This window comes from Hippocampus guttulatus, chromosome 5, assembly GCF_054856545.1.
Source record: "Hippocampus guttulatus isolate MCC_2025c chromosome 5, RoL_Hgut_1.0, whole genome shotgun sequence".
Lineage (NCBI taxonomy): Eukaryota > Metazoa > Chordata > Actinopteri > Syngnathiformes > Syngnathidae > Hippocampus > Hippocampus guttulatus.
Window position 1 is genome coordinate 18666622 of NC_141265.1, and position 26170 is coordinate 18692791.

The 26170-nt window shown below is 43.8% G+C and overlaps 1 protein-coding gene across 1 annotated transcript in view; it reads right to left on the reverse strand.

Moving 5' to 3' along the window:
- The window catches only part of LOC147205335 (GDNF family receptor alpha-2-like), a 61436-nt gene that overhangs the window by 27629 nt on the left and 7637 nt on the right, over positions 1-26170 (reverse strand). Inside the window, exons 3-4 of the mRNA XM_086111941.1 lie at positions 18834-18920; positions 845-1223 (exon numbers count right to left, since the gene is read on the reverse strand). Of these exons, the coding sequence (XP_085968067.1) occupies positions 845-1223; positions 18834-18920 (466 nt within the window). The remainder of the gene's footprint in view (positions 1-844; positions 1224-18833; positions 18921-26170) is intronic.

The window sequence follows — 26170 nt, forward strand, 5'->3', positions numbered from 1 at the left end:
AAGGCCAGTGGGCCAGATCTGGCCCGTCACATCATTTTCTGTAGCCTGCGAAAGCAAATTATTCATGTTTCTTACCAAAATACCCGAATTGCAAATTATCTTTACTTTTTTTTTTTTGCCAACATTCAAATGCTGAGATTTATTTTGATCGTGTCAAAAAGACAAATTTTAACTTTGAAGCCTTGAGAGGAGATAAAAATGATCACGCTTCAGGGCGCAAACCTTTGCATCCCGCCCTGATCACTAAAGTTGGCCCCCTGATTTGTGGGCGGGCGAAGCTGAGCCAATTGTTATTCATGAGTTTCAGTAGTGCATGTTTTGGAATGAGTTGAAAGCGACGAGAGAATATTTGGTATCAGAAGACACTTACGGATGGATGATACACAATTTCCTGCCGCCATGGGGGCTCACGCCAGTGGCATAGTTTTGGGGGGCTGGCTTTGGAAAGTGCAGGCTGCTCCAAAGGATCATATCCATAATTGTTCAAAATCGGGGAAAAAAATCTACTAGTAGTTGAAGTGAAGTTTGTAAGATTTATTTTTTTAATTGTAATTTTGGAGATGTAAGGTCTCGATTCTTCTCACCATTTTCTTGATTCACTTTTGCATTTCCGAAAGCTAAATTGAATCCGGTCTTCCAAAGGGCCCAAACAGCTCTACACTGCACTGGTGGACCCAGGAAGCACCACAGACCCATCGAGGATGTTGCTACCAGAACTGCCCAGGGCCCTGGCAAACGCTGCTCTGCCCTTACTTCAGGCCCCACACCTTATGAGAGCTCATTTCCCGTTAGCTCCCGCAGTTTAATGTGCACCCTGACCCCTTCCGAACCCCTTCTCACACACCTGCAGAGAGAGTCCTGGCGGCAGACCCTCTTCAGCTCCAGGCAGTTGGGTTTTTCTTTCTCTTTATAGGAGCAATCGGGCACGATGGTCTGGCGGCGGCGCTCGGCGCAGCCCTCCGTCTGGCAGGGACAGAACAGCAGGCGGTGGCTGAACTCGGTGGGCACGCGGTCCAGAAAGAGCCGCAGTGCTTTGTGGCAGCGCTTCTTGCTGCAGGTTTCCCCCTTGTTGGGGTCCTCCTTGCTGCAGGTGGCGATATAGGACGAGCGGTGCCTCTTGCAGGTGCCGTTGAGGTTGCAGGCTTTGGCAGCGTCCAGGCAGGGGTTGCAGGTTTTCTCGGCGTCGGCGCAGTGGAAAGCCTTCGGGGCTACTGTGAGCATCCCTAATCAGAGAGGGAGGTGCAAAGAGAGACAGACTTTTATTGGTTTACATTTACACTATTTTTCTGTTATGTAATAAAGGGTCCAACTGTGCCATCTACCATCTAGTGGAAGACGATTTAATTGTTCTGCCATTCTCTTATATGCCCATCCATCCATTATGAACACCGCTTATCCTGAACAGGGTTGCGGAGGTTACTGGAGCCGATCCCAGCTGACTTTGGGCGTACCCCTTCAACTGGTCGCCAGTCAGTCGCAGGGCACACATTGAAACGAATAACCATTCACACCCACATCCACACCGTCACTGAGTGGGAGCTGATCCCAAGCTGTCCGCGAGTGTACCACTGCACTACATGTGTCAAACTTGAGGCCCGGGGGCCAGATCCAGCCCGCCAGGTCATTTTATGTGGCCCGCGAAAGCAAATCACGTGTGAACTTGCTGAAATCTGTTCCGAAATGTCAAAAATTCACATGTGTAATAAATAACGTTGAGACTTTGCAATCATTTTGTTACCCTGTTTACCCTCACTTGATTTTAATCAACTTGACTGATTTTAAAACTATTAATGTGTAAAAATAATAATTTTGTGGGTTCACTGTCAGAACGGCCCTCCGAGGGAAGACGTAACTCCAAATTGGCCCGCGACTAAAATGAGTTTGACACCCACGCACTACTCCATCAGCGACCTGCTTATTATATGTCCCCTGGCATAAATTCAAAAAGATACATTCTTTTTCTGATCAATTAACTAAAACCGGATCATTTCCTGTGCCGCACCTGATATTCTCTCACGGCAATATATATATCTTGTAGACACTATAGAAATAGTCAAGTAAGGACTTTTTGTCAGTCCATCTGTCCACTCCTCCACAGTTGACCACACTGGCTGATCATTTTCAGCGAGATTATTAACTGCACTTGTTCAGGAATTGATCCCGAGGATGTTGCAAGAAACTCAACGACGTGAGCCACAAAACCATCGATTTTCTGCATCGGTTATGCGCATACCTCTTCTGAGTCTCAGACAGCCAATCGAACTTACTTGGAAAGTCCTCGGTGAGCAGAACATACTGTACATATTTGTAGGTAGCGGGAGGAAGCTCAAGTACCCACAACTCCACCGGAATTGATTCAAGAGGGGATTGTCAATGGCAGCACGATCAAGTCGTGCCAAGCATTTCTGCCTCGCGCTCCTTCCTGTGTTGAGTTTGCATGTTTTCCCCGGGTCGTCCCCAGGCCCTCTGGCTTCCTCCCTCATGTCAAAAACAGACCTGTTCCGCTCATTGAAGACTCTAACTTGCCCGTCGGCTGTGAATGTGAGCCGGAATGTTTATTTGTCTTTACGTGCCTTTTGAGTGGCAGGCGAAAAGTCCGTGGTGTACCGTGGCTCTTGCCCAAATTCAGCTGCGATAGACTTCAGCTCACCTGTAACCCGAATGAGTGCAAACAATATAGAAAATGGATGGATGGATGGGATTGTCAGGTCGATGAAGTTTTTTTTTTTTTTACCACTCCATAAAACGTGGTCGGACAAACAAAACCTGGCCGCCACAAATGCAATAATAACTGAGAGATACACATCGATACACGGTCAACAGCAACAATCCACGATAGATCACAGGGAGGCTCTGCAGTAAAGTACGGTCCACAAACAAAGCACGCATCCTTGCGACTGTGGTCAGCAGGAACTTTATTCCTCAATAACATGACAGATTGTCTTTGCGAGTCACCGGAAAGAGAACACCTGGACATCTGCTGCGAGTGGAATATTGATTTCATCTGTCGAAGACCCCCCCGAGTCAAATAGAAATGAATTTTGTCACATTTCAAATGAGACGTTCAAGAATTAGCGATTTGAGAATAAGGGACAAAAATCGTCATCATTATATCATGAAGCAACACGAGCAACGTAAAATATTCTTCACTGTAGTGTTGCCAAGGCTGTTTGTTCAAATACATATTTGAGCTTTGACGCAATTAATATCACAAATGTATTTATTAGGGTACAAGGATGGGCGGCCTTTGTGAGGATAACGCGGTTCAGAAAATTGATGGATGGTACAAGCATGAGGAGGAATATATACAGTATGAAAACAGCAAATGGAAAATTCTCAATGTCCATTGCCCCAAATTGATCATGCATTTTTGTCTGAAGTAGGCATTTTAGGCAAATTCTGCCAATTATTTTGCCAAGCTTTTCTACCTCCACTATTTTGTGGGAGGAGCATGTTGTCGCATTTTAATCATTTGACAGAATTACGATGACAAGGACCTTTTGCGGCTCCATTCATCACTATTTGGAGGCCCCTGTTCATTTATTCCATATTGACTGTTTAGCATCAAGGCTAAAGTGCCAACTAAATAAAATATCACAGTTTCCAAAATACAAGCCTGAAAACCCCATACTTTAATAATCTCCCACTTGGTTCTAAAAGCCGCTATTTGAATGGTAAACGATGAAACCCGCCTCTGTTTGTCAAGTGCAACGACAGGCCCAAGCGCGGTCATTATCGCCGATATTTGTGGATCCCAGACGATGCCATTAGGTGTGCCGCTTCCGACCACGGGGTAAGGGAAAAAAAATGATACATATGTGTACCCCGTTCGCTTGTATTCAAGCAATATTCGAGGATTTAACCTCCCTCCCCGTGTAGATAATGATATTTCAGAGGTCACGGCGCCACGGTGACATCCAGAGATTCATCTCTTATTCAACAGAACCAATCTCACACTGTGTCTATCAGACAGCCTGCAGCAGGAAGAAGACCATTTGTTTTTGGAAGGGGGGTGCGCCCACGGCCGCCGCGTTGTATCGCACAATATCAATCCCGCAAATGGGCTTGCGTAGAACACCGGACGCTGCAAGTGGGAAAGGAAATAAGTAGACCCTTGAAATTAATTATTTTGTGCTTTCAGATCCTTCTCGGGGGAAAAAAAAATTCCCCCCTCCACCCTGGTATTGAGAAACTGCACAAGGAGGTTTAAGTATTTCATTACAGACTGGAGAGCGTACAGTGAATCTTTCTTTCCATTAACTAACTTTCATTTCGATGTATCAAGGTTAAATGGAGAAGGTTCTCTGGAGGGGAAAAAAAAGGACAGGAGAGAAGCGGCATGTTACTTACTGTATGTGCTTGCCTCCGATTCATCATACAGCAGGTGGAAAGTAGCAAAGTAGAACTACTGTGCTCCCTGAAAAATCGACTTTAGGACAATATCTGTTTGCCTATGTAGGTATTTGTCTGACAACCTTTGACCTTTACTCACTTATATTGGAAAAGCCAGATTTGTTATCACTACTCCTTTATCCAAAAAGGCTTGTTACTTTTTTTAAAAAAAGTTAGCACTTCCACAGCGTACCAGACTTTTATTTATTTATTTATTTTAAACTGTTCTTTCTGAAGTGACAATTACAAATATCAGAGATCCTTCTGTGAGCAATTGTAAACCCTCCATATCGTTGCACACCCTTGAGGGAGAGGATAAATCCTTCCTTCTCAAGGAGGTCATGTTTGCACTCGCTTACTTTATTTCTTATCTAGTGTCTTTGGAGGTTTGTGGGATTAGGGCAAAGAAACAAACAAACCAAAAAAAACTTCCTCCCTGACATGATAACTAGCTGTGCAGAATGAGCCAGGAACATACAGTATACATTAAACATTGTACTTATTATATTTTCAGTCAGACCTCAATCATCGGACCAAGTAGGACTCATTTCAATTCTCCTTGTACTCACATGAAATGGATCTAAATTTCATCAAATGCCGAGTCTTGTAATAGGCAGTGGTGGGAGTAACGAGCCAGTCGACGTGCATTTACTCAATTACTCTTAAGTAATATTTTCGAGAGATTGAATTTGTCAGTGTAGTTTTAATGCAATCCTACGAGTACTTAATTACTCCTGAGCACAATTTTTGACAGCTCTCCCCACCTCCGTAAAGAGGCTATTTTTGGTGAAGGTCAAGGTGTGACTATTGTCTGTCTCCATCGAGTGTCCTGTGACCAAGTGGCAGTTCGGTGTCGTCAACCTTCACCCTCAGTCCCTGTGACCCGAAAGAAGACAAGCCCGATAAAAAAAGGGGATGGTTCAGTCTAATTTTGGACACGGTTTGGAATCGGTTGGGGATGTGTTCATTGTCAATAAGTTGATAGATTCATTTCCTCTCCAATGAAGACCTGAGGAGGCAAGCCTACTGCTGTTTCATTGGTCCCAAGTGACATCAAACTTGTATAATGTATACATTCTTTTTTCGAATATTTACATCCATTCATCTATCCATTTTCTGAACCGTTTTATCCTCACAAGGGTGACACCCTGAACCGGTTGCCGGCCAATCGCAGGGCACACAGAGACGAACTACGATCTGCGCTCGCACTCACACCTAGGGACAATTTGGAGTGTTCAAACAGCAAGCCATGCATGTTTTTGGAATGTGGGAGGAAACCGGAATACCCGGAGAAAACCCACGCAGGCACAGGGAGAACATACAAACTCCACGCAGTAAAGCCAGAGCTAGAATTGAACCCACGACCTCTGCACTGTGAAGTCGACGCGCCAACCGCTCGATAACTGGGCCGCCAAAAACCTTGAACATGAAAATATACACCCGCGTAGCACCATAGAGTGATGGCTGGGACAACCTATCGTTATTTTTCCGGTGTTGTTTTACTACAACACAAATCGAAAGAAAGTAGACTCAAGCGGAGTTTAGTGGAGGGTGACAATTCTGAAGGTGAGCATAGCAAATCTGATTGTAAATATTGTTACCTTGTACAAACTGTGCTGACAACACAGGCGTGTGGAAAGTGAATTTTGGCCTGCCGGCGCCAGTTTGAGGTGTGCCCTCGGCTTCAGGGCTGATTTGTCCCCCTGGCTGCTTTCACACCGACATGTGGAGTCTGAAATTTTTTTCCCCCATAATTGTCAGTTTTTTTCCGGGCAGTGGCACACAAAGGTGGGCGGAAATGCAACGCCGGCCTGCGGCCATCCGCAACACACGCCCCCCCCCCCCCCCCCAAAAATCAATTATCTTTCCTCTTCAGAGCACTAGGGGTCGTAGTTTTTCTGATGCAGCAAGTAGGTTACAACCGAAAAATAAATCAATAAGAAATCATAATTATCATGTCGCATCTGGCGGTGTCACTTGGTGTATGGTAGGCCTCCGTATTACATTACAAAAATCGCAATACAACAATAACAGCTTATTAATCCATTTTCCCATATCATTGATCAAGGGAGTTCCTTCAAGTTCCCATCCAGTCCAAAATCAACATTTTCTGACAGAATCTGAGCTTCCAAAAAGTGTCTCGGGAAGGTTTGCCGACGCCGAGGGAGGGCAGCCGTCTGACTGAGGCCTGCCCACAGGGGGTGGTGGTCCAGCTGGATGAGAGCTTTCCGTGGCGCTTGTCCAGTTACATTGATGAATTGCAGCCCCTAAATCTCCCCTGACCATCTGCAAGCTCTAATGTTGGCTACTGGGGGGGTCCAAGAGGAGACGGATGAACTACAAAGATAGTTCCGGGTTGAAGCCGCTTCAACTTGTTTTTCTTTTCGCGACTGGCTGTGGAGTTGTGATTGAATTTGGTGTTCAAAAGAAAAAAGAAAAAAATGTCCTGGGGTGAATGTAAGACACAAAGCTCACTTCCTGGCAGTGCGGCAGTTGGGCACACCGGCAAAACACACACTCAGGAGGCAAAGGGAAGGAAGCAAATATTGCATATGGGTGGGGAAAAGTGCAGCATTGTGTTACTAATTGATTTTCCGAGTGCATCTCAAAGAAGGTTTGTTTTGCTACAACGCAAGAGGGAGGCGGTTGATAAGCTAATGATAAAAGACATATAAAATGGAAAAAGCTTTCAGCAGGCAGATGGCTGTTGGTCATGACAGATAGAGAGGATGTGATGAGAGAATTGCCACTTAGGCAGGCGCGCGCACACACACACACACACACACACACACATCCTAGGCGTTCAATTAATCCCGACTAATTCAGGAAAAATGTGCGACTCCTGCTCCTAATAATTAACCCAGCCCATCAGCAGTGCAATCAACAGCTCTCATCGCTACACTCCGCACATACCTATTAGCTTAGGTTTGCTGGCGGCTGTACCAAACATTACTGAGAAAGTGTGTGGAGCTGCCGGAATAAATGAACAGCAGCTTGACACTGAATGGTTAATGGATGCTCACATTAGCCCCACAAAAAAAAGAAAAAGAAAAATCTGGTTCCTTCAACTTTCACAGGCAGATATTTGTTTATTTTCGTAGAAAATAAACAGTAATATTGCAAACATGAACTGTGTAATTTGACTGCCTTGTATTTATGCAGTGTATGTATCTGTGTGTTTAATGCTGGATTGTTGATGGTTCTCTTCAGAACATATTATCACTCCATGATGATGATGCACCGATATGAAATATCATATCCTAATGTCGTTTACAGTTGTGATTCTCATCGCTAATGTGATAATTAAAGCAGCCATATGCTAAAATGCTAAAACTACCCCCCCCCCTACACACACAAGTTAGTTTAAACCAATCTGAATGAAATAATAAGAAGAGCATCTTTGTCATTGCCACAGAACCCTAGCCACCCTGCTTTAGTTGTCCAAAATTGTGGTTTAATGGAATGCATGTATATTCTGGGTGGGAGAAATTATGTATTGTACACACAGGATTACAGACAAAAAAACAAGTATGAATTTTGTCTCTGGTTAAAAAAAATATACATCCATATTGCTGTGTCATCATTAAATGTTGCATGGTATGTTATTCTTCCAAGTTCCACTGCTGATCTAAATAACTGACTAGACATAAACTGTTCCTGAAATAGAAATCTTCAGAATCATTGTGACTGTAATAATTAAAAAGGTCAACTTAGTCATTGGCACAGCAACCCGGCTTCATTGATTTTAAGCCCATCGGACACGGAGCCACGCGACCGTAATGGACTGAACTGTCATGCAGTTACTGAGATCTGCCACTTAATTTTCATGAATAGTCCACACTCGGCCAATAGTTTGGCTGCCAATATTGAAATTATATTTCTGGTTAAACGTGTCAATGAGACCCAGCCGGCTGGAGGCCACGGCAGTGCCGCCAAGCCGTACCCATTCCTGTGCCTTAACGTTCTACTTGCGGACCAGCTTGGTCACCACTTGCATCTTTTTTTTTTTTAAATAAAGTTTGCTTGAAATTATTCTTTGAAAAAAAAAACAGCAATAAAACGGTTTATTCCATGACAATAGAGACAGTGTGATTAGCAATGTTTGTTAGTGTTGGCAGCTCAGTGGCTTCGACATTAACTACACTTCTCTGACTGCTTGGACACAAAGCTAACAACTATTTTCTCACTGTTGATCCAACGCTCCCCCGTACTTTGGGGTATTGCGGCCATTTGACTCTAAGTAGGCTTTTCATGGGCATCATGCCAGCGTAATGGAAATAACCCTCATTTGCCTTTTAGTACACACGCGGCACACACGGGAGTGAAAGGGAGGCAGGCGACGATGCCGGGAAGCACGTAGAACAGTTAAAATGTGACTGGAGACCTCTGCAGGCACAGAGAAGGTTGAAAATAGACGCAAAGCTGTAGATGGGTGGGGCAGGGTACGGGGGGGGGGGGTCATCCCAGGTTAGAAAAGAGGCTATTGACTACGCATATGTTCTCAGGAATTAGGAAAGGTGCCAAAATTTGGATTTAATATGGCCCTGGGTGAGTACGCAAGAGCTTGTTAGGAAAGTCTTTAGTCCGGACCCTGAGGAGCATGTCAAGTGTTGCTGTGTCAAAGGGCTCATCAGTCATTAGCACTGCGCTTGCCGCCGCAGCGGGGTCTGCATTCGGCACAAAGAGGGTCCACGATGTTATCTCGCGTCAGCTTCAGATGGCAAATCATTCGAATACATCTCAGAGGAAGAGTTTAAGAGCGTCGACCAGCTAAACTGGAGTTCAGAGCCGGAAATGATTGCAGTGAAGCCAAACCATCCGCGTGAGGATCTTTCGACGACAACATTTTTGAAGTTTGTGTGGATGGCGGTTGGAGTGCATGGTTGAGATTGGGTGGAAAAGCTTGGATGAGTTCCTTTCCTCTTCACCCTTGTATGCGTGCGGGTGTGTACGTTTGACAGAACATAGTCGACTGCCTTGTCATACACAACATGTAAGGAAAAAAATAACCGCACAACAATGTGAAGAGACCGGCCATCACTTCAAACTGAATATAAAAAAAAAAGTCGAGCTTAAGTAAGCTTCAAAAAGCAAAAGCTGCTGCCAAGGGAAGAACTGATTCGGCAATCCGTACTAAAAATGAGGCACGTACACAAAAGCTTGACAGTATGCAAAGCCAATCACGTCCAGCCTAACACATTGAGATCCCCTCAGAGCCCCGTTGACGAGAAAGCCACGTTAGCCGCGCGTCTAAACGGACTTCTGTGTTTGCCTACGTAATGGTAATTGTAAGGCGGACAATGTGAAAATGTCAACCATTTCAACAGCATGGCGCGCACGGCCGTTACGCTGCTTCTTTTTTATCTCCCACCAGCCGCGGATAGCTGTGGGTATTTAATTGGATAGGAGGCACGCTGAGCTGAGATGAGAAGCTTAGTGGCGAGGGTTAGCAACTCGCACTTAAAGATGTTCAGCTTAATTCCCGGAGCGACCCCACTAGTCATCATTCTCAGCTAGCCTCTGCCCCTAATAAGTTCATTAGCTCAGCGTTGGGTCAGGAGAGCACAATATATTTCTTGTGGAGCATATTAGCAATTGTACGTAATGATCACTGAATGACTTGACTCTGCCTGCTGTGTGGAACCGGCCATTCGTTTCGGCTTTGGTGAGGTTCTGCCGCAGCCGCGTTGATGTCGAGCATTAATGATGGAAACCAATTTTAATTATTTGCGGACTCGGATTTGCATTTCTGTGTGCCTTGGAGCAGCGAAATGTCTGGCCGACAAGGTGACGCAGTGTACAACCTAAGCTGGTTGTGGATGAGAAAATCAGTTAACCTTGTGCTAGCTTCGGCTATTTCAAGGCTTTGCTAGTCTTGCAGAGAAGTTGTGCGAAACAACACGTACAAACATCGAGACACTTTACGACACTGAAAGTGACGCTTGGCTTTGCTGGTTGTATTATTTGTTCTGCCACAAAAGAAGACCAGTTAGCACACCTGCATTATTCTTTATGTGTGGCGTGTCTCACATTGACGATCTTAAGAATCAGTATGTGTGACAGTGTACAGATACAGGTGCCTCACTTTAGAGGAGCCAAGAGGGTCAATGAGCTTTTTTTTTTTTTTTTTAATAATTGAAGCATCTCCGGTACTGGAGTTATTCCGCACCAAGGACGCGTTTGTAGTCCACACCTGCAGTTCAACTCCACCAGAGTGCAAGCTAACCAACCAAACTTATCGAGGTAGATATGATGTTATATGTAGCCTTCATTGCAAAACCACAAAAATGATATGAATGCATGAAAGAACCGGCGGAGCTGCGGAAGAAAGCGGAAATGATTCATTTTCAGAGGTAACTAAACTCAGTGGGGCGAGACGCTGTCTGCCAACGCCACGTGCGGGACCGTAAATAAGACAAATGTTCCTTCCGATTGCACTCCCGCGTTTCATCTTTTTGACTTTGTCTGCATGCGGATTGCATGGCATTCAGGAAATGAGGTGAATACGGTACAGTATTGGCCACCACTCTGTCTCCTCTTTCATGGGCCTGGAATTGGATTAGCTGCCTATTTTCCCGTTTTCTGTGATAGGACTTCAGAATGGTCGCTCGATAGATGGATGGATGGATGGATGGATAGATGAATGAATGAATGAATGGATTTGAATTAATGTATTTGCTGTCAAGAGTTGAAGGTTTTCCTTTCATTCAAAAAAATGTGCAAAACATTTTTATTGCCATGTATTAAAGATGCGCGCACACACACACATACATATATATTATATATACACACATACATACATACATACAGAGAGAGAGAGACACACACACACACCATTTTGTGTGTACCAAGTACTGTATTCCATGGCGTGCATTGGGTAAATAGTTGGTGGTGCTTAATGGACCATCAACCTGATTTGCTAGCTGCCAAAACATGACAGTAAAGGAAAAGAAGAATGCAATTTTCATCCGAGACTTAAATTCAATTTTTTTTTGAGATTAACATCGTACTTACAGAACCATTTGACTGCATTACCCCTGTGGCATGGTGGCGACTGTTTTTTCTTTTAAGGACATCACCTGCTAAAAAATATTTGCGCGGTTAATCCGTGAGAAGCTCAGAGTTGAAGTTTCCCATTTTCATTGTTTGAAAAAGGTTTTGATTGAACTAGACAATTTTCAACTTTTGGGGCTTTCCGCTTTGGATTTGGATGGAAGGCACTCATGCATGGAAAATATAAATGTATGCCTCTCAGACTGTGCCGATCAAAAATGAGCGCTATTATTATTTCAAAGGCAGGATTTTGGCGGGAGAACAGCGGAGTCGTGGTTCGCACATATGCCACGCTCGAGCGGTTCTGGGTTCGAATCAGTTCAGGCCCTCCGTGTGTTGAGTTAGCATGATTGATTTTCTGTCCAGCTTCCTCCCACATCTTAAAAACGTTCAAAAGTTCATTGAACTCTCTCTCCATTGTCCATCGTGTGCCTCTCGCCCAAAGTCAGCCGCAAGCAGATGGAGAAAAGGAATGTTTACGTTCGGTACGATCTGCTTCATACTTTAATGACGGTATGAAGTTGGATCTTAAAGAAGAATGTTGTCTCATTGTCCACCACAGGGACTCATCAAACATGGACGGCGCTGCGCATTGTGCCGCTGTCAAATACATTTCGTACACCCCCTAATTTGTTACAACATCCTTGGCATCCGTCATGCGAGCGGTCATCAATTGGGTGATACCAGCGTCTGTGAAATGATGATGGGGAGATTAAGTTGTCACATCTCTTTCTCTCAATCACTCAGGCGCACTTGCTCCGCTGCTGGTCGCTGAGTAGAGACACATTAAGCTTTTAGTGCATGTTTTACTTTTGCCTGTAAAATTCTATGCCGTGCTTTTAATGTTTTGAGGGGCAGCAGTTTTCAAGGCGCTGCACAAAGCGCTTATAAAACTGTTGATGAAAGACCTGTCGGATTGATCGCTGCGGCTTTGTCTCCTGAAAGAACCCAAGGTGGCACTTTTAAAAGGACGATGACGCAAGAACATGGGTAATACCACAAAACATCATTGTATATCACTTTGGGCTATTATACAAACTGCGACGACAGCCATAGAGTTCGCATTTCCACAGTATTTCATCTCCTGAATTTTTATGGCTACTCCGACAAATACAGTGAACGTGAGGATCAACAAGCAGGGCACGGGCCAGCTAAAATGAATTCGAATGAACGTAATTCAACCCAAATTCCTGAAGTCCCGCGGCGAAAAAATTGAAATCATGCGATGTGAAAACACAGCAACAGCAACAGATGACTGAGTAATAATTATCACATTGAATTGGAATCTCTGCTCACATTACTTATAGCCTTATACTTGGGGCTGACTGCACTTCTTCCACTTGCGTGCAGCATCACGGCTAAATGCCACTTCACCATGTTTGCTTGGAAAAGCATCGTTTCTCTCTGGCTGAATGAAAGTCACACATTGCAGTATATTTGTGTTCCAAACCACACAGTGAACAAGATCACAGTTTCTGAGTTTGGTTATTTGCCGTTTGCAAGCTAATCCGTGCTTGGGCGTTACTGGACCCCTGAGTAACTCTGATGTCATTTTCGGTTGACAAGAAATGGCAAAACCGTGCCTGCGTGGGTTTTCTCCGGGTACTCCGGTTTCCTCCCACATTCCAAAAACATGCATGGCAGGGCTGATTGAATACTCCAAATTGCCCCGAGGTGTGAGTGTGAGCTTGAGTGGTTGTTCGTCTCTGTGTGCCCTGCGATTGGTTGGAAACCAGTTCAGGGTGTCCCCCGCCTATTGCCCGAAGACGGCTAGGATAGGCTCCAGCATCCCCCGCGACCCTTGTGAGTATAAAGCGGATCGGAAAATGGATGGATAGATGGATGTTCTGCCACAATTTTTCCAGGGTACTACTGTTGAGCTGAAGTTCACTTATAAGAATTGTATGCGTGGTCACTTGCGAGTGTGAGAGATATGCAGAAAGTACAATGCAATATGGCATGTCTTCTTTTTTTAGGATTGGCCTTATGCACATAATTTGGGAAAAAAAATAATTAGGCAGTCGGAGCAGTTGCTTTGCGACATGGCGTGCGCCTGCAAAATAGTGCACACAGTTGTCCGGCATCATCAAATCAAACGGCGCTCAAAAAAGAACATTGCCTTCATTTAGGTCAAGAAAACTTTTTTTTATTTTTATTGTGGCACTGACTAGAATTTTGCGTTCATTAGTTAATATTTTGTGAAGTCGGAATGCCCGTCGCCAACATATCAACTTGCCATAATTAGCCATTAAATGTATTTCGTGAAATATCAAATCGAGCGGAAGTAACGGGAATGTGATTGCTTCAGACCCAGCAGGCGGTTCAAATGATGAGGCGCTGATTAATTTACATATAATGACTTAGTTCTGTCAGATTGCAATGCCTGCAACCCTGTTGAAAATGTCTTTAACTTGTCAATTAATCTGCGCATTAATGTCTGCGGGACAGAGCAAAAAAAAACGCCCAGGCAATCTCAGAGCAGACACAATTTGCAGCGATTACACAGGGCGAACATGAAGACCAAATGGCTGCTTTTCTGGTTTAAATTTGAAAAGTGTGAGAGTGGCGACGGCAGAGGGAGCAGACGCTCCATAACGAGGACATTTTTGTCATGCAAACAACATTTGCTGATCGTCTGTTCAGCCGGCTACTGCAGTCCATCCTTGATTTTCCATGTCCTCTTATTTTGCTTTTGCCTGATTGTTTAATCTTGCAGCGGTTTCTTCAGTTTTTTCCAGAGCTAGATATTATCATCGCTCAAGCCCTGGATAATAGGGACCTGCATCATACAGCATCACAGTATTGGGTGGTGCAATTATGAGCTAAAGCACGGGTGTCAAAGTCAAGGCCCGGGGGCCAGCTCTGGCCCGCCACATCATTTTATGTGGCCCGCGAAAGCAAATCCAACATGGCAACTTCCATGATGCTTGCTAAAATATGTACCAAAATTTCAAATTCTCATATGTAATAAATAAGAGAGGCATTTTAAGCATTTTCTTGTTGCCAAACACCCAATTACGGTAACTTAAGTTAACTAAAGTTATTTTTGACTTCTTTATATGATTTCAGTCATAATGGCCCTCCAAGGAAAATGATAGCTAAAATGTGGCCTGCAGTGAAAATGAGTTTGACACCCCTGTGCTAATGGTTTTTCTCTTTGCATTGTCGCAAAGAGGGATTGGATTTTATTTCAGGAGTGCAAAAAAAAAAAAATTTGATAATTTATAAAAAGAACAACAAGAGCAACTAATTCAGTTTTCGCTGCACGTGGCTACATTTCATGTTTTGAAAGGAGTTGAAGCAGACGCAGTACGCAGCAGGCGCCACAGGGCTCCTATTTTTGTCGCTCATCTTGGAAATAAAAACGAAAACGTGCAATCGCACAAAGATTCTCAAAGTTATCAAAGCCTTGCCTTCAAATGTTTATGCGATGCATTTATCATCGGAATTCAATCTTTAATGGCAACTTTACCTGATTTAGACTTATGTGCCTCAGACTTCATTATGTTCATAATTCAAGGTTATCTGCATGAAGTTTTTTTTTATATATAATAAACGATGAGACGGCTTCCTTCTTTGATGGTGTTATGGTTTTTGTTTGTACTCAAATTGCATATTTGACTGCACATGTAGGGAGGCAGTGTTGACAGACCATGGGGGAGATTCACATTATATAAATTTGTCAAACTCGTCTGCATGTACATAAGCTAGCGGGTTTCAAAGCTAAGTTGTCATTCTTTGTTTGATGTTTAGTTTGACTGTAAACTTCACTTGGCAGTGGCAATAAATGACCCGAAGGCCCCTTTTGAAGAACCTTTCTGCCAAACTGCTGCTTGCTGCAAAGAGAGTTGAGTCATGCCACCATACTGTGCTCGCATCTCAAATTTCTGCTCTTGAGTCAAAGCAAAAAAAATCGTTTTTTTCGACCAGTTGCAAAAAAAAAATAATAATAATTAAAAAAAAAAATTTAAACGACATGCACGAAGGTATCCTCTCACTTTCGGCGCATATTTTTCAAAACCAAATCACCTTTTAACCCATTTATATTTCAGTATTCATATCGTTTGTGATGTTTTGTTTTGACGGTGCGCCTTGAGGTGTTTGTCACGTCAAATGAGTGCCTTGGCCCAGTCAATTTTGGGAGCCGCTGTGACATATTTCGGGCGCTTTATAGAGTAGTGGATTGGGAGTGATGCGGAACGCAGCTCAGCTCTCAACGAGGATGCATTTGTCAGTCCACACATCCAGTAAAGGGTCAGCTGCAATCACTCTAGGCCTGTGATGAAGTCATCCGTGGGCATGTTGCAGCTAATGCAGATGAAGTCATTGAGGGCGACTAGTGTTCTTGTTCAGGGGACGGACCCCGCAGCTTCAAGTGACTCATTGCCTCATTGTCTGAGTGCATGTGAAAATAACCGAAGAGATGGACAGGTCTGAGTAGAACAAATTGAAGTAATACCTGCGGCATTGCTTTAAAAACATTGCCTTGAAAATTCTTGCAGCACCAGTCGTTGATAGAAGAAAAAAAAATAACCCCACCAAGATTCATTTTAGTCCAACCAAATTAGAGAAATGGATTAGTTTGCATTCTTTGGAGAGCTGTAGGTCTATAATTTGATTTGAGAGATAATTTTGTTGAACAGGAGTGAATGAGAACCGTTTGTAACGAGTTATCTCCTATCATATAGCTACATAAGGCAACCAAAACAGCCCTGAAATTTGCTGCCAATCAGTCCGCCTCAAATCCATTTGGAGAGGTGTCAGCTTCATTGTGACGCTAATAAGGGTAAGTGTTTTCCATATTGATGGATGTACGCTCACCAAAAACATTAAAAACACCTGACAGGACACCATTCATCATGCATTCTATGAGTTTCACAAACAAACCCAGTTTTTATCACCACCATCCTAAAGAACAATGCCGAACATACAATTGGATATCCGCTCTCCCGTAGATTTCTTTCAGGCCCCCAATCAATTACTCTGCGAGCTCAGAAATGATAAATAATGAGCTAAGCTGGCAGCGTAACAAATTCCTGCGAGCAAATCCGATATTTCACCTTGGGGAAAATGAAGGAAAACAGCTGAATCAAAATGGCTGGCTTAATGACTCCCCTGTTACATCTTAATCAACCAAGTACGCCGTAGCATATGCTTTGTTCATATGCTGGCAGTGCTGCAAATTGGCATGCGATGATCACGCATTTGGCTGCGATTGACATATTGCCAACTTCGACTTTGATTCTCAATCATCGGGTCAGATGACATCACACCTTTGTAAACACTCTCACTACTTTGCTCTTTCATTCATAAATCACATAGAGAATTATAATACAGGGTCCCTGAAGGAAAGTTCCACCCCAAAATGGTCCAAGTGGAACCTCCACAGTCAGAACAATCGATTGCAGGCCACTTCGACTTCTGTATTTAATTACATTTTTTAATTATTTTCATAATGTTTACCATGCAAATTAGAGGAAAATATATAATAAGTGAAAATGATCATGGTTAAATGAGCCAGTCATAGCTTTGAGCGTGAATCTTTCGTCTGTAATCTGGACAGTGGCGGTTGGTCTATAGAGGGCGCTCGAGTGCCGCCGCACCACCGGAGGTGATGACGTTACTTTCCTTGATGACCAAAATAAAAATAAAAATAACCTAAACTAAAAATAAAAAAACATTTTGAAATATATTCGTCTATTTTTACATGTGCAGGATAAATAGTATAACGTATATTAGATGAATTAAATTGCTTTATCCCTGTTGACTTGTATTAAAATGTTGCCGTGCGCAGTAGCTTCTTTTCGATGCAATGGATTGGGCCGAATTTCGACACTTGATTCCTAGACGTCGCATCGAAACACAAACTCTGACTCCACAGATATCTGCGCGCACACACCTAAGTAAGTCTCTGGATGTCGACTTTTGTCGATGCTCTGTCTCTTTGCGTGCATCACTTCCGTCTTTTCTACTGATTTGTCAATACAAGAACGTCAACGTTCACTCGCTGTTACCTGATTGTCTCGCTTTTGGGTTATACGCCAAATTGTTCAACTTTAAGGACAATGCACACTCTGTTCCCCGTCATGCCCCCCAAATTCCGAAATAGTCTATGGCCAGACATCCTTTAGCTATTCCAATCATCTTTCATTCCTCATTTTGTCATGCAAACATTTAATGCGAGACCAAGTGATGCACCGCTGATTCCAAGCTAAGGGGATTATGCAAAAAGCATGCCTTTGTGCTGCATCCCTACAAAGTGAGAAACAAGCGAGGGGAAAAAAAATATGCTGTCGTTAGTGTTTCTAGATTGCTTTTGGCAAAAAAAACAACGGGGGTTTAAAAGTAAAAGAACATCCACTGGTAATGTCTTGACCGAAGAGGATGAAAGAGAACCACTGCATGTGTGATTCTGTAGCTTGCAAGGCTGCAGCGGGCAGAAATCGCTCAACCTATTGAACAGCAGCATCAACCCATGTGGCTTGAAAGCAAGATCTGCATTGATTAGTGGCACCGTGATGGTAACAACTGGTAAATTAAATCATCAGCTCAATGGCGCCTGCTGAGCCCAAGCTGTTTAATTAGTAAAGAGGAAATCAAACAGAACGCAGAATCGATACAATGTGGGCTAGCGCTCTAGTTTACCTCACATGCCACAAGATGTACCAACAGCATCAGCACCAAGCAAGAAAACGCCTGACCTCACAGACCCTTTGGCCCGCACTTTCATCCCTTCGGAATTTACATGCACAAAAGTAACCAATCAGAAGTGTCGCTGGAACCACTCGCTCGGATTCTGCGTACAACTCAAACTTTTTTGAGAATTAGGTGGTTCTCCTACTTGTCTCGGAACAGTTTAGTAAATCTCTTTGTGTGTGTCTGTGGTGTGATTGTGTGTGTGTGAGGGGGGGTTCTAAATGTGACCATTTGCATAATGCAAGGACAATAATAAAGCCATTCATAGATGAGTTTAGTGTAGAGGAACATTATACCTTTAACCCCAAAGTCATATCGTAAATGTATTCAAATAAAAATTGTACTTTCAAGCAGTATTTTTGTACTTTGAGTCCATTAAAGTGCGTTCCGAAATAAATGTTTCAAAACAAACCATTATAAAAGAAGAAATGAACATCTATTCCAAGTTAAACATAACTGACGTGTACTAAACAAATGTACCACACTGGATTAAGAAAAACAACCAAACAAAAAACTGAAAAGTAACCCTAACGCTTATCTAACCCTGACACATGCGGTGAACATTTAATTCAGTGATTCTTTTGCATACCACTAGAGGGAGCCCACACTTTGAGAATCAATTGGGTGCATGATCCTCCATAAATATGAGAAATATTCCTATTAAGGGTCAGTGAGTGTCAAAAGTTGGTTACCTGAGGAGATGGAGGCCAAGCGGAATGCATCCTGATGACGGCCGGGTGCTACAGGTTCATATGGCGATGAGTCGTCCATGTCTCCGTCTGAAGGAACAGAACAAATGGTTGAAGCGCCTCATTGAAACCACTTGTAATACTGAATGCGTCTTTATGAAGGAACATTTCTCCTTGAATTCACACTGACGATTTAGCGTGTCTGAGTAAGGTTATATATGCATTATATGTATGCTTTGATTATTTTAAAAAAATCTATATTCACGGTCATGTACCTTTCTTTTGGACCTTGGGGTTCAATGTACGTGTGCAACGTAAATAGCAGCACATTTTATTCGCTTACAAGATAGATGCTCTTTGGAAAAAGAACACGAAAAAAAAAAGGGTTCAAAGAATCTAATTAGCATCGCGAAGAGCCTCCTATATTCTCTCTGTCGTTTCTAATCCCGCATTTAACATTCACGGAGTGTGTCTGGGAAACTGTCAGCCGCCAGTGAGCAACAGTTTTGCATTCAAATCTTGATGGAACAATGAAAGCTGGGAACAGTAATGACCGGGCAAATGACCCAGCAAACGGCTGAAATTCTGGGGAACTCGCAACATCTAGCGAGGAGGGGACACGGCGGAAGAGCTCGCTGCCCGGCCGCCCGTCCGGAGGCGCCCCGGTTAGCTTACGTATGCTCAATAAAAGAATTAATCTGGTTAATCGAAAAAATAATCAACAGATTCAGCGATTCCGAATGTAATCGTGATTTGCAGCCCGATTTTGTTTTCATTATCCTGAGGGAGAGACGAAGTGAGTTTTGTCTCCATCAAAATGGCGGCCTCAAAGTCAATTGGCAACTTCGTGTTTATTTGACGGCATGTTTTGTACGTCTGGAGACGACAACACGCGCTGCCTGCGCAAACAATCAGAGAGGCAATCAGTCGCGACGGAATATTTTGGTTTTATTTTCGGGCATTTTACTTTTTGTACGTCTCCTCTGGGAACGCCTAATCAACAAATCAGTAAGCAGAATTGAAGGCAATGATGGCATCAACCGCGCGTTGATATTTCACAAAAACAGGAGTTGTAAAAGTTGAATGCAACTCTTGAAAACGGATGAAAAGAAAACAAAAACCACCATCGACAAGCTTGCTGTAAAAGAGAATTTTCAAACGTGTGTCCAGAGAGGAAAGAAAACAAATCTGTGGCATGTGTACGTCTGTAAAGTCATTGCTTTATGTGAAGCTCTCTGTCCCCCCCCCCCTCGACCCCCCCATCAATATTGACAATCATAACAAGATCGAGAAGCTCTCATGGAGCCGCTGGCAGCCGAGCACAGTGTGCGAACGCTAAGAGTGTGCGCGCGGGTGTGTGTGTGTCGAGAGGAAGAAATGGAAGCGAAAATGTAATCCTCTAATCCTAAAAGTTTGGAGTGTGTGCACTTTTCTCTTGTCCTCCTTTTTGTTTGTACATGCTGATCAAATTGTACATCTGAGCGTGATTGGAAGCGTACCCTGGCTTGCCTTGCTCGCTGGAAACATGGCGACACATCCCACAGTGTGTTCAATTACACTTGCATCTAAAGTTGTGCGACACTTCCGAAGCTTCTCAAGAGCTTCGGAATTAGCGCTCGCACGGCAAACGTTTCGCGTTCTTTCATGTCAAACGGCTCAGCGGTGGACGGTAGCTATTGTGTATTCCATGAAAGCGTAAAAAAAATGATCTCTGGGTGTGCGTGGCGATATGCTTTTTGCTTTACATCCAGAACATGTTGCACTGCAACTAGCAATCTGGAACAAAGGCCCCGATATCATTCGACAAGACTCACTCATGCTGCAAATGAAAGCCATCACCAGAGGAGGGTAAAGTTGCCAAAAAATGTACACTAGTAAGAGTACTCTTAATTGACAAGATGACAAGGTAAAAGTGAAAAGCTGTCATCGGAATAATTGTTTCCACCGTTGTTTCTGACATGCGTCGTGTCCTTTGGTCACTTTTGCAAACCGTGCTAATTTGTGAGGCTGCCGCGGTCATGTGACTTCCTGGCTTTACTCGATTGGTGAAATGAGTCAAAGGTTGCGAGTGGGAATGTTGGTTCAGTGAAGCAAAGAAAAAAACCAGAGTACCCAGAGAAAACCCACGCAGGCACGGGGAGAACATGCAAACTCCACACAGAAAGGCCATAGCCGGAATCAAACCCTGCACTTAGATTCGCAGTCATTCAGGTCATGGTCATCCGTAAAGTTTGAGACTGGACTCATCATATTTGTTTATTTTTTTTAAATGTTCTTCTTATTTTTTTATGAGGGGGATACGGATGTAGTTTAACCCAGAAAAGGATCGCCTCCGTTTCCACGCTTCAATTATTTTCTTTATCGGAGAAAAAAAAAAATCCTTTTGAGTAATTCTGTTCACATATGCTTCGTTCTGCAATCATTTCCGAGCAGTTAGACACAATGTTTATCACACTTTCAAAGCTCTTTCAAGTAGTCCCAAAATATGTCGATTTACGGCTCATTCCAGTGCATTTGCTGATGGAATTCTTATCAAAGGGAAAATGCGCCTTGATCACATTAAGCCCAACAAATTCCTTCAGAAACCGATTCCAAAAGCATTTTTACTCCAAACACGAACTGAATTCGACCGAGTCCTTACGCATGCGAGCGCAAATGAATCACGAGCGCTCAAATATCACTGCTCTTCGACCCACAGCCAATCATGCATCATCGTCATCATCATCATCAACACGCAATAGAAAAGTCTTCCGAGCTGTTTTGTCATATGATGTTTTTAGCTTCGGGGCGACGATTTATTGCTGTAATTAAGCCGCCATTTGCCTTCGTTTTCTCTGCCAGCGCAGAGCATGACAAGACCATCAGGCCCGCGCGGAGCCGCGACATCAGTCATCCTCGCGTATGCATTATCAATGAAGCTCAACTCCCGAGGTGATGGAGATTGTCCTTTTGATTTTCCGTGGCATTCTTGGCAACCTCCGAATGGCTGCGAGCAAAGTCAATTTTAATAAGTGTCATTCACAGCTCCTTTCTTTTGCTCCTGTTAGATTGATTTCGCATTCTCTGTTTGTCTGCGGGCCAATGTTGAGGAAAATTCACAACGTGGCCCAATCGTAAAAAAAAAAAATATATATATATATATACAGCATAATAGAAAAGCCGCCCTGTGTGACACCCAAAGACGAGCTCCTTGTGGCGCGCACTTCAAGAGAGAAAATAGTCCCAAAAAAAAAGTGACAAAAGTTTTGCTGTCAGAGCTCAAAAAAAAAAAAAAAAGAAGAAGCATGCAAAATTAGCTGTCAGAGTCAAATTGCTTTTGAGGAGGCAGCGCTGCAAAAAACGTCAACTTCATTACATTTGCGCGAGGTGCAAACACGTGCTTCTTTCTTGGAATTCTGCTCCCTCAAACGCATCTGGCAGCATAAATTCAGTTTACAGCGCCGCTTTTGATGTGATATTGACATTTTAAACTCAATTCCAAACCTGACAAATAGAATATTGGATTAACCCGTGATAATATTTCAAGTCACATATCCGAATGCGGCGGTGTGGCGGGGGGGCTTCTATTCGCAGGCTGCCCGCCCGCACCCCTACCCCTACCCACCCCTCCGCTCACATTTCCTTGGGCAATGTGTAATGGTGATACGAATAGTTACACACTCACTTAGCTGAAATCACAATTTTTATACATGCCTGGCGCTTGGTGATTGAAAACGGGTTTCCTCCTGAAAACTTTCATTTAAAAAAAAAAGTGAAATCATTTTATTGCGTCGCCGCAGGTCAGACGGATCATTAAAAGGGGCTCTGCAGCCTCGTCATGTCAGCCTCCCCATTTACATTTGATAGCAAAACCGAATTCGGGTTGTGACAAAAGCAAGACGGCTTAAATGTTGCCATCAAGCACTTCGATATTTCATGCAGAACGTGATTAGTGTTTCTTTATGGCTGCGCCGCGTACCCGCAGGAAAAGCATCCAAATAATTAATCCGTCTGAATAAGTATTTACAAAATAATTTAACCCCTCCGTGCGTGCGGAGAGGGGAGGCCTCCGCTGACAACAAGCGGCAATTTCAATTAATGATGAGCGAGTGGCTGCAGCCTGCTGCCAACACACACACACACACACACACACACACACACACACACACACACACACACACAGCCGTGATGGCAGCCTGCGGGTCTGAAAGTTGACTTGAGAAAGGCACATTCATTTCGTGGCGCTGTGAGGACTGAGTCTTAATACTCCCATCATGACTGCATTCACAGCGCAGGATGGACTGTCACTCACTTCCCCCTCCAGCCACTAAAACAGAACCTTGTCCACTCAACCCTCGGGGGAGTGGGGACGTGGGGGGGGGGGGGGGGGGGGATATGATCCTCGCATTTAGGGGGCAAAGCGTAAAAGGTGGCATGACGAGAAAGAACTGCTCTGAAATAATGTATTGATCGTGTCCCAAAAGCTATCGGCAGGTTATTTCTTATGATGATGAAGTAGAGTTGCCATGTCGGCCGTAGGGGGTTGGGGGTGGGGGTGGGGGGGATGAGGCTGAGGCGCAGGTGGGAGGACGTATTCAGCATGCAAGAAGGCTGCTTCCCCTCTTGAGCCGCCTGACATGAGGGCCAGCCCAGAAAAATGTTCTGCTTATGACAGTGGATGGCTCAGGTAATGGTCGGTGACTGCTACCATTGCTCATAGTAATGATGGTTTCACCCAGGAATACTATGTACCTTTGTAAACCCCACCGCCCTCCTCCTCCTCTTCCTCCGCCTCCCCCTTCTCATCCTCCCCCTCGCTTTCTTTTCCGTTCTCCTCCCTCATTCTTTCCCCCCCCCCCCCTTTCTCTCGGTCTATCAGTGCCGCCGCCTCAGAGCATCCCAACAAGCTGGCGGCAGCAGCGTGTGATGTTAACGTGATATCACACGTCATCAGCAACTTGTGATATTAACGTGATGTAATGGCCTACTCGGAGGGTGACCTTGCACTGTTGACATTTAAGAAAAAAGCAGAAAATAAACCAAGAAGTCAACATGACTTTTGTGTTTGCGAGAGAGTCCAAGTGCAGGGTGTTTGCATAGTCGCTGTGCACTTATGGATTTGTGAACAGACGCATTTCGACATGGAACGCATGTATTGTAGCTCCTGAATCATATATGAAAACATGTCCGTCAATAAAAATATAAATGCGTAGTAAATTGCCAAACTCTTACAGATGTGCTGCTGCTCCATGTGTATGAAAGTAGCAATTATTTAAGGATTTTGATTGCCATAACATCTATGCTAATTTATATTAGCCCGCCGATGAGGTTTCAATGTCAGCACGAGTTTGGCTGAACATTATAGTTTTCGAAAACAGCGAGCTGCCCTCCACCGCAGGCTTCACGTTCACAATTTCGTAATTAATTTATTTGTTTTTGTTGGAAATTGCTTTGTTTAGTTTGGGTGTAATACCACCGCCGGCCACTAAATTTTGCTCCTGTGTTTACTTAACACCGCGTAAGTTTGAAAGAAGAGTGAAAACAGGAATTTATTTCTTATGTCTCAATCCATCCTGCTTTTTACGCCTACCGAAAGCAACAGCTATTGGTTCATTTTATAATGCACAACTTTGGGCATGATTATTGATGTATATTGTGAGATGATAAGTTAGTTGTTTGGAAAAAATGGCATTTGTTTACTGTAAACACATAGGACTGGGGTTCCCGACAAGGGAAAGTTACTTCTTTTTAGAAAATGCTGGTAAACCGATAAGCTAGTAACCCATTTCTCGGTAGCTTGAACTCATCAGTATGGGTAGGTTTTCCAGCAAATCAAAGGCTCTTCCTGAGTTTTGGGAACAGCGTGTTTGTGAAGTTCGGGCACTGGCGCGTGGATGCTAATTTGCTTTTGAGCAATTTGCAGCTAAATTGTCATGTAGAAGATTGGGGTTGGTGGATGTGGGTGGCGGTCGTCTCTGTTCTGTCACTGCAGCTAGCTCTGCTAATTAAGGCACTCTGAAAGGTCCTCTTGAAAGCTCTTTCACGGCTAAGCCCAGGAAATAATGTATATCGGAGGTGTGCGAGTGATCGTTTGAATGTTCTATTCGGTCGCATTGCTCTGCAAGGCCACATGCATACCAGGCCCAGGGCGCTAATGAAAGGGAACCATGGCCGACTCCCTATTGCTGCTTGAGCTCATGGATCTTTTCTTTTTTTTTTTTTTATAATAATGACTCTTGTTGTACATTCGGAGCAAGAACCACTCATTATTTTTTGATGGCAGTTGGACTGAAATGTTTTATTTGCCGCCATTTCCCGTTGGAAGTCATTGTAAATAGCTTGCCGTTAGAACCACTGCGGATGGCTTAGAAACCCGCATTAGAACACTCCTGTCATTATTTCCAACTTCAAATGTTGATGAACTGTGAAATGGCGCGTTCACTGTCTTGCTGGCTGCAAAGGGAATTGAGGGATGGACAGAATGTGGCATGTCGGGCAAGTCAAAACGGATTGTTAGCGAGGGTGACCGCACAGCAAGCAACATGTGCAGTTCGACGTTTTGGCACAAACAGCTCATTTGACGGGGAGTTTGACAACTTTGTTTGTCTTCAAATAGTCACGACTCAGCAAAAAGTCTCCGGTATGTTTTCATGAACATACTTTAGTGTGCTGTGCGGCACTCGTTAGCAAAATGAGTGCTCGGTCTGCTCGGTTTTTTTTGGCGAGAAAATAGACACAGTTTGGACTGCATATGTTACAGCGTTATTGGCTAGTTTTGTCATTATCTCTTTTCATCTTATTAGCAACTCACCGTGATAAAATGTTTTATTTACGAGTGCCTTCTTACATTTATTGACTGTACGCTTTTAGTTTATTATCTTGTTTGAGTGTCTGGAGCTTGCGTCTTATTGCGAACGGACGTTACGAGCGCATCTTGCAATTTTAGGGCTGTTTGAAAGCCCGATTATTTGTTTTAATAAGCGCCGGTTATTATCGTAGATAAGATGGCTCAACCTTTTTCCAGTTAGCAGTTGTCAAAGTATATTACACCGCTACCATCACGGTTTAAAGGCCAAGCGTGGATGATTTCACGTCCAATATAATTCACAGGGTTTTGGGGGGGGGGGGGGGGGGGGGGAAACAAAAGTGATCGTGGTCGTTAAAAGCATTGCTCTTTTTTTACTTGTACCTCTTTATAGGTTGAGGAAGCGTGTTTTTTAAAGTTGAAGAAAAGGCACCACATGCCACGCTGTGAAGCGGCGACACCATGTGATCTCTGGGAAAGGCTTCAGCACACCCACACGGCCCTTAATGAGGGGAAGCAGTGGTAGAAAAAGGACAGATGGAAGTTCTCCGATCTG